Source organism: Procambarus clarkii, chromosome 41, assembly GCF_040958095.1.
Source record: "Procambarus clarkii isolate CNS0578487 chromosome 41, FALCON_Pclarkii_2.0, whole genome shotgun sequence".
Classification (NCBI taxonomy): Eukaryota; Metazoa; Arthropoda; class Malacostraca; order Decapoda; family Cambaridae; genus Procambarus; species Procambarus clarkii.
Genome location: NC_091190.1, coordinates 19,334,025 through 19,349,024, shown reverse-complemented (window position 1 = coordinate 19,349,024; position 15,000 = coordinate 19,334,025). Strand labels below are relative to the sequence as shown.

At 46.0% G+C, this 15,000-nt stretch overlaps 1 protein-coding gene across 3 annotated transcripts in view; it reads left to right on the top strand.

Annotated features, from left to right (window-relative positions):
- The window catches only part of LOC123761094 (zinc finger protein chinmo), a 140,609-nt gene that overhangs the window by 9,913 nt on the left and 115,696 nt on the right, over positions 1-15,000 (top strand). Inside the window, exons 2-3 of one of the 3 annotated variants that reach the window (XM_069339449.1) lie at positions 9,566-9,670; positions 9,798-10,547. The exons of 1 other annotated variant lie outside the window; for it this stretch is intronic. In XM_069339449.1, coding sequence (XP_069195550.1) covers positions 10,529-10,547 — 19 coding nt within the window. In that variant the 5' untranslated portion in view covers positions 9,566-9,670; positions 9,798-10,528. Of the gene's footprint in view, positions 1-9,565; positions 9,671-9,760; positions 10,548-15,000 lie in introns of those variants that run through there. One more of the 3 variants, XM_069339450.1, reaches the window with a different exon arrangement.

The following is a 15,000-nucleotide window of genomic DNA, read 5'->3' as shown; positions in this document are numbered from 1 at the left end:
TGCTACAGGAACACTTACGTAACAACATCCATCTGATAACAAATGTTAAATAAGCATTAATGCCAAAATTAATTCATCAAAGTCAACATAGACGTGTCAGCTGGGCGCCAAGTCATGTAGGAATACCAGGGAATGACATTTCGGATGAAGCTGCAAAACTTGCGACTAAGAGGAGGAATCTTTTTACATACTGCAGAGTCTAATGCAGATTAAGAAAATTAAGAAATAGAGCAGTGCAGAAGATATACAACGACCACAAATACAACAGCAGCTGCAACATCAAGACTTGCAGATTGGTACAAAAAATGCAATTCCACATATTTTGGTGAAAGGGTGCAGTAGAAAAGCCTACACCACATCCAGCTTGGATGTGCAGAGAAAATAAGCTTAAAGGTTCCTGAAGACTAGAGAGGGTGTGAGTGCACTGTGGAGAATAGCGCAAGAGACTCCCTGCAACATTATCTAACACATTGCAGAGGCACAAACCCCATAAGATTGCAAGTGATGGTTAACGCCGTATAGAAGTTACGCACACATTGGACTTGAGAATGGTCCAGGACAGACCGAAACGTCGTCGTCTCTTCACTTTCTAGTGTGTGGTTTGGTCAACATATTTCAGCCCCGTTATTGTGACTCCTCGTCTGCTTACGCGCACACACATTGGACTTAAACCTTAAACCGGCCTCAACATACGAGTCATAAATACTCAACCACCGCCTGAGTAAGACAGGAATGAGTAACACTTAGTGGGCCAGCCAGAGGCTTAGAGCCCGCGTGAGGGTCTTGCAAAAAAAAAAAAGAACATGCCTACAATCACCACCACAATCACCAGGTACAACAAGCCTAGCAGATGGGGCATAAAGTTAGACCTCACTTTCCCCATAGTCACTGATGGCTAAGTATCACCATCGCCACCAATATCATCACCATCATCACCGAAAGATTCTTCCTCTTAGTCGCAAGTTTTGCAGCTTCATCTGAAATGTCGTTCCCTGGTATTCCTACATGACTTGGCGCCCAGCTGGCGCTGACTCGGATCACGTATCGCTGATCATGTGTTAACCTCAGTGAGGTCACGAGCGGGTCGTGACCTCACACTATTGAGAGTCCAGTTACTAGTTACGTTATCCCGACAAAATAACAGGTAGTTAACAATATAGAATGAATTAAAAGCAGAAGCCGTGGAAGCCACCTCTCCAAACCCCTCGACACTGTTCTTGCTCTTGGCATTGTATTCATCATCTTTATCACTACAACTCAAGTTTAGGCATCATCATCATCATGATGATGATGAGAACAAGCGAACAACTTAAAGCCTGAGACCCAGCGACTGGCTGTTGTTGTTTAAGATTCAGCTTCTAGGAACAAAAAAGTTCCAAGTAGCACGGGCTATGGTGAGCCCGTAGTGGACTTGCCTGGCACAGGAGCGGGGCTATAATTCTCATTCCCCCTGGTATATCCTGTCTCATTACCACCTGTGATCCTCGAAGGATGAATTTCATCCTTCCGGCCTCCAGGAGGCGCGGGCGCCTCATTACCACCGCCATCCTCGCTACCACTATCGTAATTGTCATCTCAAGTCATTCGATCTGGCTCTCTTCAGTTCTGTAACTTAAATGATGGGCCGGCTATGTTAATGAATACCCCAGAGTTGGCAACACTCGTCGCCTCACCTCAGTCAATAACATTAATAATAATATTTATATTATTAATATATTATATTATTATTAAAACAATTGCAAACTATTTTTCCATTTGCGCTGCAGTTATTCGTGCATTTGAATATGTCACAAGTTCTGTGATTTTGGATGTATATATATATGTATAAATATACATAATTTAAATATATATAAATCTTATATAAGATATATGCGGAAAAACCACATTTGAAGAATTAGAGAATGCTGAACGCGTTTTCGGCCAATATAATATATATATATATATATATATATATATATATATATATATATATATATATATATATATATATATATATATATATATATATGCGAACAAGCCTGAATGGTCCCCAGGACAATATGCAACTGAAAACTCACACCCCAGAAGTGACTCGAACCCATACTCCCAGGAGCCACGCAACTGGTATGTACAAGACGCCTTAATCCACTTGACCATCACGACCGGACATAATGAGGTGATAGCCGAGGCTATTTGAACCACCCCACCGCCGGCACTCGCCGGCACTTCCGAGTGCCGGCGGTGGGGTTGTTCAAATAGCCTCGGCTATCACCTCATTATGTCCGGTCGTGATGGTCAAGTGGATTAAGGCGTCTTGTACATACCAGTTGCGTGGCTCCTGGGAGTATGGGTTCGAGTCACTTCTGGGGTTTGAGTTTTCAGTTTATATATAATTATATATATATATATATATATATATATATATATATATATATATATATATATATATATATATATATATATATATATATAATATATTTTGTCTTCAGCTCCCCATGCAGGGGACTTCCTATTAGCAACCCCAATGTCAGCAACCGGCACTCGTCTCACACCGCAGGCCCTCAGAATTGCTGTGGCTCTCCGCCTCGCTGCCCCAATCCACACCGAATACAGGTGTATTTGCGGCGAGGCAGAGGCCGACAGGTACGGACGGCATGACCTTTTCTGCCAAAGGACAGGAGGATGGCATGCAAGACACGGCGAGGTTAACGACAGCTTCATAGATCAAGCCAAGGCTGGCTACCATATAGCCCACTCTGTCCTTGAAAACAAAAAACTGTCGAAATCGTCTACAGGTAACCTACAGGTGAATATCCAAAGTAAAAAAAAATAATAATTCAAGTCAGAGTTAGAATATTGAAGAATGCAGCCATGCAACTGGTGGCCGACCGTCAGGATTAGTTGAGGAATTGTTAAGGCGGTAAATATCAGTTTGTTGTGAATGAGTTACTAGGTGACATATTGACCCTCGTGTGATGTAGTACACTGTGGCGTGAGAGTACACCACACCTGTGCTACACTGTGCATGTACAGCACACTACTTGTAGTGTGTGTACTGTGTGTGCTACATTGTGTACCTTTTACCAGCATTCTACTTGTACCTGCGACACACACACACACACACACACACACACACACACACACACACACACTTGTACCTGCGACACACACACACACACACACACACACACACACACACACACACACACACACTTGTACCTGCGACACACACACACACACACACACACACACACACACACACACACACACACACACACACACACACACTTGTACCTGCGACACACACACACACACACACACACACACACACTTGTACCTGCGACACACACACACACACACACACACACTTGTACCTGCGACACACACACACACACACACACTTGTACCTGCGACACACACACACACACACACACTTGTACCTGCGACACACACACACACACACACACACACACACTTGTACCTGCGACACACACACACACACACACACACACACACACTTGTACCTGCGACACACACACACTTGTACCTGCGACACACACACACACACACACACACACACTTGTACCTGCGACACACACACACACACACACACACACACACTTGTACCTGCGACACACACACACACACACACACACACACACTTGTACCTGCGACACACACACACACACACACACACACACTTGTACCTGCGACACACACACACACACACACACACACACTTGTACCTGCGACACACACACACACACACACACACACACTTGTACCTGCGACACACACACACACACACACACACTTGTACCTGCGACACACACACACACACACACACACACACTTGTACCTGCGACACACACACACACACACACACACACACTTGTACCTGCGACACACACACACACACACACACACACACTTGTACCTGCGACACACACACACACACACACACTTGTACCTGCGACACACACACACACACACACACTTGTACCTGCGACACACACACACACACACACACTTGTACCTGCGACACACACACACACACACACACTTGTACCTGCGACACACACACACTTGTACCTGCAAGTTTGTCATTATTTGTAACTTTGTCCCGTTAATCTTTTCCGTCACTTCTGATAACATTATACTCGAACACGTCCTTCTCAAACGTTCACTGCGTCATTAAACTGACGTAGTCAATTGTCCGAAAGCTTGAACCCACCAATAGAAAACGGGACATGGCGTCAGTTTTGCGTCAATATCATAACGTCGACGTCAAAATTTGATGATGTTTTCGAGAGGACGAGTCGGCCTCTTAGACCCATATATATTTTTATCTTTTGCAATTTTCCGGCAATGGGTAAATTTATTGGGCGTTGTCACTCATCCTGAGAGTGAACACCCCGCCATAGGGACAGTATAGGTGGACTATACGTCAAAATGCGACGTTCTATCAGGAGAACGGGTCAGCCTGTGGCACCTCTGCTCTTCACTTGGTCTATTCTGCGTCTATTCCGCATCGTCCGCTCCGGTAAGATGCCATTTTCATTGCACGTACTTTGAACATTTTGAGTCCTGACCCCCTCCTTGAGGCTTGCATATTTCCAGAGAGTGCATCTTAAGTGCTTTGAGACTGCTCCAGTAGCTTAGGAGTTTTACTGCATCTAGAAGGGATGCGATGATCTCTTGATTCCCGATTTATTTGATAAATCTTTCATGCCCTTAACCTGTCCAGGGGGAGGGGGAATTTTAAGGCGGGAGACCCACTGACTGACAGATGTCGTCTCACCCATTCTGTGTCAACTTGCTGTTACCTAAATTAACAAATGTTCAACACATATTTATTGGTGACGAATGAGATGTGTTTTTTCCCCTGGCGACCAGACCAGGATTTATCATCAAGCCTTTGCCTGTCTACTAGCGAAACCTGTACATCATTGGTGAATCATGGCAGTTTAATTTGCATTTATTAGAAGAGTTTGTGAGCTCCGAAGCGCTATACGAAGTTATCTATATGGTATATAGATAATAACCTGTATCTACCACTTTGCATCCCATGGTTATAGATTGTTATAGATTGTTATACAATCATAACCTTGGGTTGTAAAGTTTCGAAGCTCGTATAGACTGTATAGCTGTAACACTATAATCACATTAACGTGATATATCAAATGAACAAATCCACAAGGGCCGTGATAAGGATTCGAACTTACGTCCGGGATAAGGCGCGTCTGGGATTATCCCGGACGTAAGTTCGAACCCTCATCACGGCCCCATGTGGATTTGATGTACGACTGTATAGATGATATGATAGGAAAGATGTACAGGTTTCGCAAAAGTGGTGTCAAGTGTTCACATGGGTGATACTACACCGGGAGGAAGCCTTACACTTGCCTACCGTGTATGTGGACAAATATAGTGACAATTTGAATTCTTGACGTGAGCAAATGTTATTAATATATCCCCCCCCCCCCGTCGGGTCAATCAGTAAATGGGAACCGGTTTACCGATGGCGTTGTTCACTGTTCCATTCTACGGTGATATAGAGGGATGTATATGTGTGTGTATATGTGTGTATATGTGTGTGTATATGTGTGTGTATATGTGTGTGCATACGTGTGTGCATACGTGTGTGCATACGTGTGTGCATACGTGTGTGCATACGTGTGTGCATACGTGTGTGTATACGTGTGTGTATACGTGTGTGTATACGCGTGTGTATACGCGTGTGTATACGCAGAGTGGTTGTGGCTATTATTGTAAGTTTGTTTAAGGGGTTTGGCGACGTGTGTTTGTGTGTGTACTCGCCTAATTGTGCTTGCGGGGGTTGAGCTTTGGCTCTTTGGTCCCGCCTCTCAACTGTCAATCAACTGGTGTACAGATTCCTGAGCCTACTGGGCTTTATCATATCTACATTTGAAACCGTGTATGGAGTCAGCCTCCACCACATCACTGCCTAATGCATTCCTGTGTGTGTGTTTACGCAATGAAGAGGTATATACATGCGTGTACGAATTTCTATACATACCCACACATACACACACCCACACACACACCTGCTGGGCTGTGTGTTCGTGCCGTACAGAGCAACAGCAAGCAAGCAACCAACCACAGCAGCCGCCAGCGGGAGAGGGGGTAGAGGGGGAGTGTAGGAGGGGGAAGAGAGGGGGGAGGGGAGGGAGGGGAGAGGCAGTACAAGTCCCCTCGCGTGCGGGTACACCGGTGTGAGAGATGGTATTGGGCCCCGAATGACACTCGCGCCCTCTTGTGGCAAGACTGTAGGCAAAGAGATTGTTAGCGTAGCACAGTACAGGTGGTGAGAGAGAGTACAGCCAGTGTTGTACTGGCCAGTGTACTGTGCTGAACACCTCTCCTCCCCCTCTCACCCCCCCCCCCCCTTTACCCCCTCGTCACCTCCCTCTGAACACATTGTGCGTTTTTTTATTTTGGGTCCAAAAGAGGAAGATGCTGTAAGTTCGAACGCGTGTTTTTTGAAGGTCATGTCGGATATAATATTGACACCTGTCGCAGGGTGACATAAGGGGCTCCTCTGCTCTCTGAAGCTGCAGGGGGGGGTGCAGGTTCACGATGTAGTTACGCAAGCACTTACGAACCTGGGGCCAGATTCACGCAGCAGGTACACTTACGAACCTGTACATCTTTTCTCAATCTTTGACGGCTTTGGTTATCATTATTAAACAGTTAATGAGCTCCAGGAGGCTGTTTATAACAAAAACAACAGTTCATTGGGAAGTTTTCATGCTTGTAAACTGTTTGACGGCTTCGGTTACATTTATTAAACAGTTTACAAGCATGAAAACTTGCCAATCAACTGTTATTGTTATAAACATCCTCCTGGTGCTTTGGAGCTCATTAACTGTTTAATAACTGTAAACAAAGTCACCAAAGATTGAGGGCGAAATGTTCACGTTCGTTAGTGCTTGCATAACTGCTTCGTGACTCTGGCCCCATCTGGTCTCTGGCGTTTTGCTCGTTAGAGTCCAACTATCTCAAAGACTCAACGGTGGTACGATAACACGCTATTAAAGACAAGACATGGAGAGCCTCTCTAAAGATAAGATGATCTCCTTTCAAGATAAGATAAGATGTACAGCGATAAGATGATCTCCTTTCTTCTCCGAAGTTGAAATGATCAGTGCATTAGGGGGACAGAAAAGATGAATCTCCACCTTGAATCATTTAAAACGCTGTTGTTGTTGTTAAAGATTCAGCTACTCGGAAAAAGTTCCAAGTAGCACGGGCTATGGTGAGCCCGTAAGTGGACTTACCTGGTACAGGAGCGGTCCAGTGTGTCATTTATTTCGTTTTAACTCTCGTTAGCATTATGACTAGGTATGATCCTCACTCTTCTTTGTGACAGTGAATGTGAGCAGCATCTTCACTGTCCTGTGGGGCAGTGAATATGAGCAGCATCTTCACTGTCCTGTGGGGCAGTGAATATGAGCAGCATTCTCACTGTCCTGTGTGGCAGTGAATATGAGCAGCATCTTCACTGTCCTGTGTGGCAGTGAATATGAGCAGCATCCTCACTGTCCTGTGGGGCAGTGAATATGAGCAGCATCTTCACTGTCCTGTGGGGCAGTGAATATGAGCAGCATTCTCACTGTCCTGTGTGGCAGTGAATGAGCAGCATTCTCACTGTCCTGTGTGGTAGTGAATATGAGCAGCATCTTCACTGTCCTGTGGGGCAGTGAATATGAGCAGCATCCTCACTGTCCTGTGGGGCAGTGAATATGAGCAGCCCCCCCTCACTGTCCTGTGTGGCAGTGAATATGAGCAGCATCCTCACTGTCCTGTGTGGCAGTGAATATGAGCAGCATCTTCACTGTCCTGTGTGGCAGTGAATATGAGCAGCATCTTCACTGTCCTGTGGGGCAGTGAATATGAGCAGCATCTTCACTGTTCTGTGGGGCAGTGAATATGAGCAGCATTCTCACTGTCCTGTGGGGCAGTGAATATGAGCAGCATCTTCACTGTTCTGTGGGGCAGTGAATATGAGCAGCATTCTCACTGTCCTGTGGGGCAGTGAATATGAGCAGCATCTTCACTGTCCTGTGTGGCAGTGAATATGAGCAGCATTCTCACTGTCCTGTGTGGCAGTGAATATGAGCAGCATCCTCACTGTCCTGTGGGGCAGTGAATATGAGCAGCATCTTCACTGTCCTGTGGGGCAGTGAATATGAGCAGCATCTTCACTGTCCTGTGGGGCAGTGAATATGAGCAGCATCTTCACTGTCCTGTGTGGCAGTGAATATGAGCAGCATCTTCACTGTCCTGTGTGGCAGTGAATATGAGCAGCATCTTCACTGTCCTGTGTGGCAGTGAATATGAGCAGCATTCTCACTGTCCTGTGTGGCAGTGAATATGAGCAGCATCCTCACTGTCCTGTGGGGCAGTGAATATGAGCAGCATTCTCACTGTCCTGTGTGGCAGTGAATATGAGCAGCATTCTCACTGTCCTGTGTGGCAGTGAATATGAGCAGCCCCCCTCACTGTCCTGTGTGGCAGTGAATATGAGCAGCATCTTCACTGTCCTGTGTGGCAGTGAATATGAGCAGCATCTTCACTGTCCTGTGGGGCAGTGAATATGAGCAGCATCTTCACTATAATAAGACCTAATAACTAAATTATTCTGATTAGGCAGAATTGTATTTTAATATTTTCAATTAAGATTTAATAATAAATTTGAGACGTACTAGTTATATATGCAATTCTCAGAGGAATTGACAGGGGTAGATAAAGATAATCTGTTTAACACGGGTGGTACACGAACAAGGGGACACAGGTGGAAACTGAGTACCCAAATGAGCCACAGGGACGTTAGAAAGAACTTTTTCAGTGTCAGAGTAGTTAACAGGTGGAATGCACTAGGCAGTGATGTGGTGGAGGCTGACTCCATACACAGTTTTAGATGTAGATATGATAGAGCCCAGTAGGCTCAGGAATCTGTACACCAGTTGATTGCCAGTTGAGAGGCGGGACCAAAGAGCCAGAGCTCAACCCCCTGCAAGCACAACTAGGCGAGTTCAACTAGATGAGTACACACACACACACACACACACACACACACACACACACACACACACACACACACAGGACTGGTAATTCTGTGGCACGGGTTCGATTCCCGCACCAGGCAGAAGCAAATGGGCAAAGTTTCTTTCACCCTGAATGCCCCTGTTACCTAGCAGTAAATAGGTACCTTGGAGCTAGTCGGCTGTCACGGGCTGCTTCCTGGGGAGAGAGGGTGGAGAGAAAAAAAAAGTAGTTAGTAAACAGTTGATTGACAGTTGAGAGGCGGGCCGAAAGAGCAAAGCTCAACCCCCGCAAGCACAACTAGGTGAATACACAAAACAACTGAATGTGATATTTTTTCAAGATAATTTAATAAAGTGTGTAGCTTTATGGGTTCCGTAGGAGGGCAATACTCGCCTTCACGTATTGATTTGACACGTTCCTCTTCTTTAGCAATGGCTCTTGTGTTGTTGAAGTACATTTATCACTACACCTCTTCCTCCCCATCACCCTCACCGCTGTTTTGTGTTCCATTCAGTGTTCGACTCCCACTGTACTAGCCACCACTGTTCCCTCTCCCACTCTACTCACCAACACTGTTCTCCCCTCCACTACTACATTGTCGCGATAAACTCATTAAAAAGTAAGCATCTCTCTTAGCTCTAAATTTGTCAATAAAACTTCAATTAAAAATGTAAAAAAAATCATATTAGTAAACAAAAAAAATTCTATCATTTCGCGATTGTTAATGTAACGAAATTGAATTGTAGTTAAAAGCAAGAATGTGACAAAGACATCGTTGGCCAGTCGCAAGTCCTGGCCCACAGTGCTGCTGGGGATACGCACATGTTAGCGTTACCGTTCAAGAGTTCCTATTGCCTGGTCTTTGGCTGGAATACCACCTCCTAGCCCTCCAGGAGCATTGCTTCCAGGCCGCCTGGAGTATATCGCCTCGTACCCACCTGGAATAGTGCCTCAAGGCTGCTTGGAAAATCGCCTTGTGCTCGAATGGAATATTACATCTTGGCCGCCTGGAACACCAGGTCGCGGCTTCTTGGTCGCGTGAAACAGTCTCTCAAGATTTCCAGGAACATTGCCTTCTGATCTGAAATGATCCCATAACCGCCTGGAACTTGTTCTTCCTGTAAGCAAGAAGTCGTAAGTCTTCCTGCCTTTGGCCTGGAAGGCTCTCATTGCTGCCTGGAACATGGCGTCGGGGTCGCTGGGGCTGTCTCTTCGGATTGCGATCTCGCTCGAAGTGCAACCATCGAAGTCATTCGAGTAATATATCTCTCTCTCAGCCTCTCGCATAACGCCGGCTTCCACGCCTGCGCCTCCTGGTTCCTCCTCTTTGCCTGGCCTCTTGCAACGTCTCTTCAACGCAACTCCTTGCCACGCCTCTTGCAAGGTCGCCGCGCTACGTCTCCTCGACGCAAGAGAGCTTCTAGACGCCTTCTTGACCCTCCTCGTCGACGTTCTTCAACTGAGAAGAGACATCACTATGCAACCCTACGTCAAGAGTAAGTATATAAATTGTTTTATCTTAATATCATTGATGTATGGTTGGAGGGAATGAAGGTGGATTTATTGGTGGTGGTGGAAGTGTTGGAGCTGTTTAAAAAAACATATCGACACAATCGACTTGAGAATGGTCCAGGACGGACCGAAACGTCGTCGTCCCTTCACCTTCTAGTGTGTGGTCTGGCCAACAAATAAGTTTTATTTTTATTTAAAAAATATATATTTTTGTTCTCAAATTCGAACACGGTACTAACGAAGATAAATTTTTTAATGGGAATGAAAATTACACATTCCAATTGGTGTATTGTCGTCGGCTATTTTCCGGGAACTGGGGAATATTTTTAAATTAATTAATTCTTAACCAAATTTATTTTCTCCCATACAATTTTCAGAAGTAAATTGGTTTAGGCAAAACAGTTCCACATAGTGACAATCGGCTTTATCACGACCCAATATATATATATATATATATATATATATATATATATATATATATATATATATATATATGCGAACAAGCCTGAATGGTCCCCAGGACAATATGCAACTGAAAACTCACACCCCAGAAGTGACTCGAACCCATACTCCCAGGAGCCACGCAACTGGTATGTACAAGTGTTAGTTATATATATATATATATATATATATATATATATATATATATATATATATATATATATATAATACACATCTCCGGGGGTACTACCAGTTGTTGTGTTTGTAGGGAGCTTCAGCCTTGACGAAGAGGATATGTAAGATATATAATAATCTTATTATTAAATAATATGAAGGATTATATTTAATAAGAAGCTTCCATATGATGTAAAGCTTTCTAACTTCACCGGGGAGGCTTAATGGGGGTGGTGCCGTCAAATCCACATCCACCACCACCACCACCCGGCAGGTGTAGGTGGTGGCGGATGGCACACGCCGTGGGAACCCGAAGCCTCCCCTGGGGAAGGGAAGACCGTGGGCGGGTTGGGCGACACCTCGTCTGTGTTCATCAGGGAGGCGAGAGGTGCCAGGGGAGCCTGGCTACCGGGTCAGTGTCGGCCAGGAATTGGAGCAACGGGAAGGAGTAGAATCTGTAGGCGAAGAGATGTCAGCCTGAGGGAACTTGTGCGCTGAGAAAGGAGGAGTCTGGCGTCTTCAGGTCAGGATGAGTCAGGGTTGGGGGGGGGGGAGGGGGTCGCCCCCATGTGCGAGGAAGGGCGTGGAAAGTTAATCAAGTGGTGGAGAAGTGTTACCACAGGTCGGCGCCATGGGAAGCAGTAAATGGGGGAAAAGGTGGGGGTCAAGTACTGTGCATGGGGGGAAGCCTGTGGCTTACATTTGCTGTCTAGGGAGACGGTTAGGAAGTCGTCTTCGCGGCAAGCAGAAAGACGCAGACAGGAGTTGATGAAAAGATTGACAAGTATGTTTTCTGACAGCCGGAACAGCCAGGAAATGTTCACTCTATAAGCAAAAGGCTTTCTTCTTTCTTAGGCTCGTCTAAGCTCGTCATCTTGGCTCGTCTCCCAATACAAAATGTCAAATCGGAAGATATAGGAACTGTATGGCCACCACGACTACAAATTATCCCTCAAAGAAGAAACAATGAAATCTGTCTCATGTTCTTTAACTACAAGATAGTCTTCGAGCCACACTCAACGGTCCTCCGGTTCTTCGGGGCACTCGGTCTCCCACAGCGAAGTGTTCCAGGAAGGTGGATAGCGAGGGAGGAGAGAAGCCCCTTATACACCGAGAGAGCGAGCGAGCTGGGAATACAGTACGACATGGACATAAAAAATTTAACTGCGACCGTATCAAAGGAAGCCCCCCCGAGGGCTGCAAAGGTGTACACGGAGAGGAGCTCAAGGACTGAGAGAAATGACTTGACTCGCACGAAGGAACGTTACCGGGCGGTACTGGTCCAGATCCATGGGTGGGAAAGTCTGCATAAGGGTGACTTTACAGGCGATCCCTGCGGGCGTCTTCCGTCCTGCTCTTAGAGCCGAGTGCGCGGACGGGGTCTTGGGACTCGGGTTTCACAGTTAAAAAAGTATATGATAGCCAATGAAGATTCCAGAGAAGCTCATTTGGTCTCCCCTCGAAGCTGGGTGTGTTGACGGGCGGAGGGCGGGAACGACAGCGTGGAATCCCGCGCGGGAAAGCATGCATTTGGAGGGAATCTTTACGTGACTTTTGAGAACGGAGTTTATCCGACCTTAGAGCCAAGGCCGCCGACGGTATAATAAAGAAGAACTGCAAGACGTATTGTAATCCCAAGGTTTTAATGTATAGCTGCTTGTAATGAGAGCGTCTGCGGCTGGTTTAACACTGTGCGATTGGAAGTCAACGAACACGATGAAGGCGAAGACGGAAACTATATCTGCAGAAGGCAAGATAAGAAAATTACAGGATACAGAAGACAGTGTTGGTCTGCGTTGTTCAGATCACATAAGCTGAACTGTAGATACTGGTTTCTTACTGTGTCCTACGGCCCACACCCCCTTGCCTTCCCTAAATTCCGGTAGGAGACCTACCGGAAAGTTGGAAGACAGCTAATGTGGTCCCAATATACAAAAAGGGTAACAGGCAAGAGGCGCTGAACTACAGGCCAGTTTCCCTAACTTGTATACCATGCAAGATGGAGACGATCGTGAGGAAAAGGCTCGTAGAGCATCTGGAGGAAAATAGCTTTGTAAGACACCACCAACATGGGTTCAGGGATGGTAAATCGTGCCTCACAGGCTTAATAGAATTCTATGACCAGGTGATAAAATTAGGCAAGAAAGAGAAGGGTGGGCAGACTGCATTTTCTTGGACTGACAGAAAGGCTTTGACACAGTACCCCATAAAAGGCTGTTTCAAAAATTTGAGAAACAGGCAGGAGGTAAGGTGCTCCAGTAGATAAGGGAAAATCTAAGCAATGGAAAACAGCGAGTAACTGTGAAGGGGAAGACATCAAAGTGGCAGATGAAGAGACAGACAGACAGACAGACAGACAGACAGACTACAGGCCGACCTGGAGAAACTGGAGGAATGGTCTAGAAAATGGTTACTAAAGTTTAACTTAGGAAAGTGTAAAGTAATGAAATTAGACGAAGGGAGCAGAAGGCTGAACACAAGGTACCATCTGGGAGGTGAAATCCCGCAAGAGTCAAATAGAGAGAAAGATCTGGGGGTTGATATCATACCGAACCTGTCTCCAGAAGCCCACATCAAAAGGATATCAACAGCGGCATATGCTAGACTGGCCAGTATAAGAACTGCCTTTAGAAACTTGTGTAAGAAATCGTTCAGGACCTTGTATACCACTTATGTCAGACCAATCTTGGAGTATGCAGCTCCAGCCTGGAGTTCATACCTAGTTGAATACAAGACAAAGTTAGAGAAGATTTAAAGGTACGCCACTAGACTAGTCCCAGAACTGAGAGGTCTGAGCTACGAGGAAAAGATAAGCTGAACCTCACGTCCCTGGAAAACAGAAAAGTAAGGAGAGACATGATAACCACTTAAAAAATTCTCAGGGGAAATGACAGGGTGAACAAAGACAAACAATTTTACATGGGTGGAACACGAACAAGGGGACACAGGAGGAAACTTAGTACCCAAATGAGCCACAGGAACATTAGAAAGAATTTTTTCAGTGTCAGAGTACTTAACAGATGGAATGCACTAGGCAGTGATGTGGTGGAGGCTGACTCCATACAAAGTTTCAAATGTAGATACGACAGAGCCCAGTAGGCTCAAGAACCTGTACACCTGTCGAGTGACAGTTGAGAGGCGGGACCAAAGAGCCAGAGCTCAACCACCGCAAGCACAACTAGGTGAGTACGTCCTACACCCCCCCCCCCCTCCCCCACCCCCGCCCCCGACACATGTGAAGCCCGCCGTGATGACGTCACGCGACCACAGTGCTCCCAGAACCAGACAGAAATATTCGCCGCGAGTGAGAAGTTAGGCCTCACAGAAGCTGCCGAAACTCATGGGAACTAAGCGAACTAAGCTGGTCTTGTGTGCGTCTCTCACTCCTGTCAAATGTGTGTGACAGCATCACTGGATTGTTGCACGAGGAAGTGCATTTCAATTGAAACAAACGCGATACCAAGTTGTAAATGGATGCGAATGTACGACTCGCCAGGAGGTTGGCAGCATTGGCGGAAAAGGTGTAGGCTGACAAATTTATTGCCATGCCTCTTTGTAGGCCTGACAAGTGTAGGCCCAAATATACTTTAGGGATGTTGCACTCCTCTTCAGAGGCCTATACATCTCCTCCTTGCAGCTCCTGCCTCTGCAACGCACAGCTTTTTGTGAAATTATCGGCCTTGACGAGCCTACAATTTTTGTGTGTGGGGGAGGAGGAGGAGGGGGGGGGGGGGGTGTTGGGCGTGGGAGTGTGCCAAGAGAGGAAGTATAAAAAGGTGCGAGGTGACCGGGTTATGGCAACACTTTTCTATGGCGACGCCC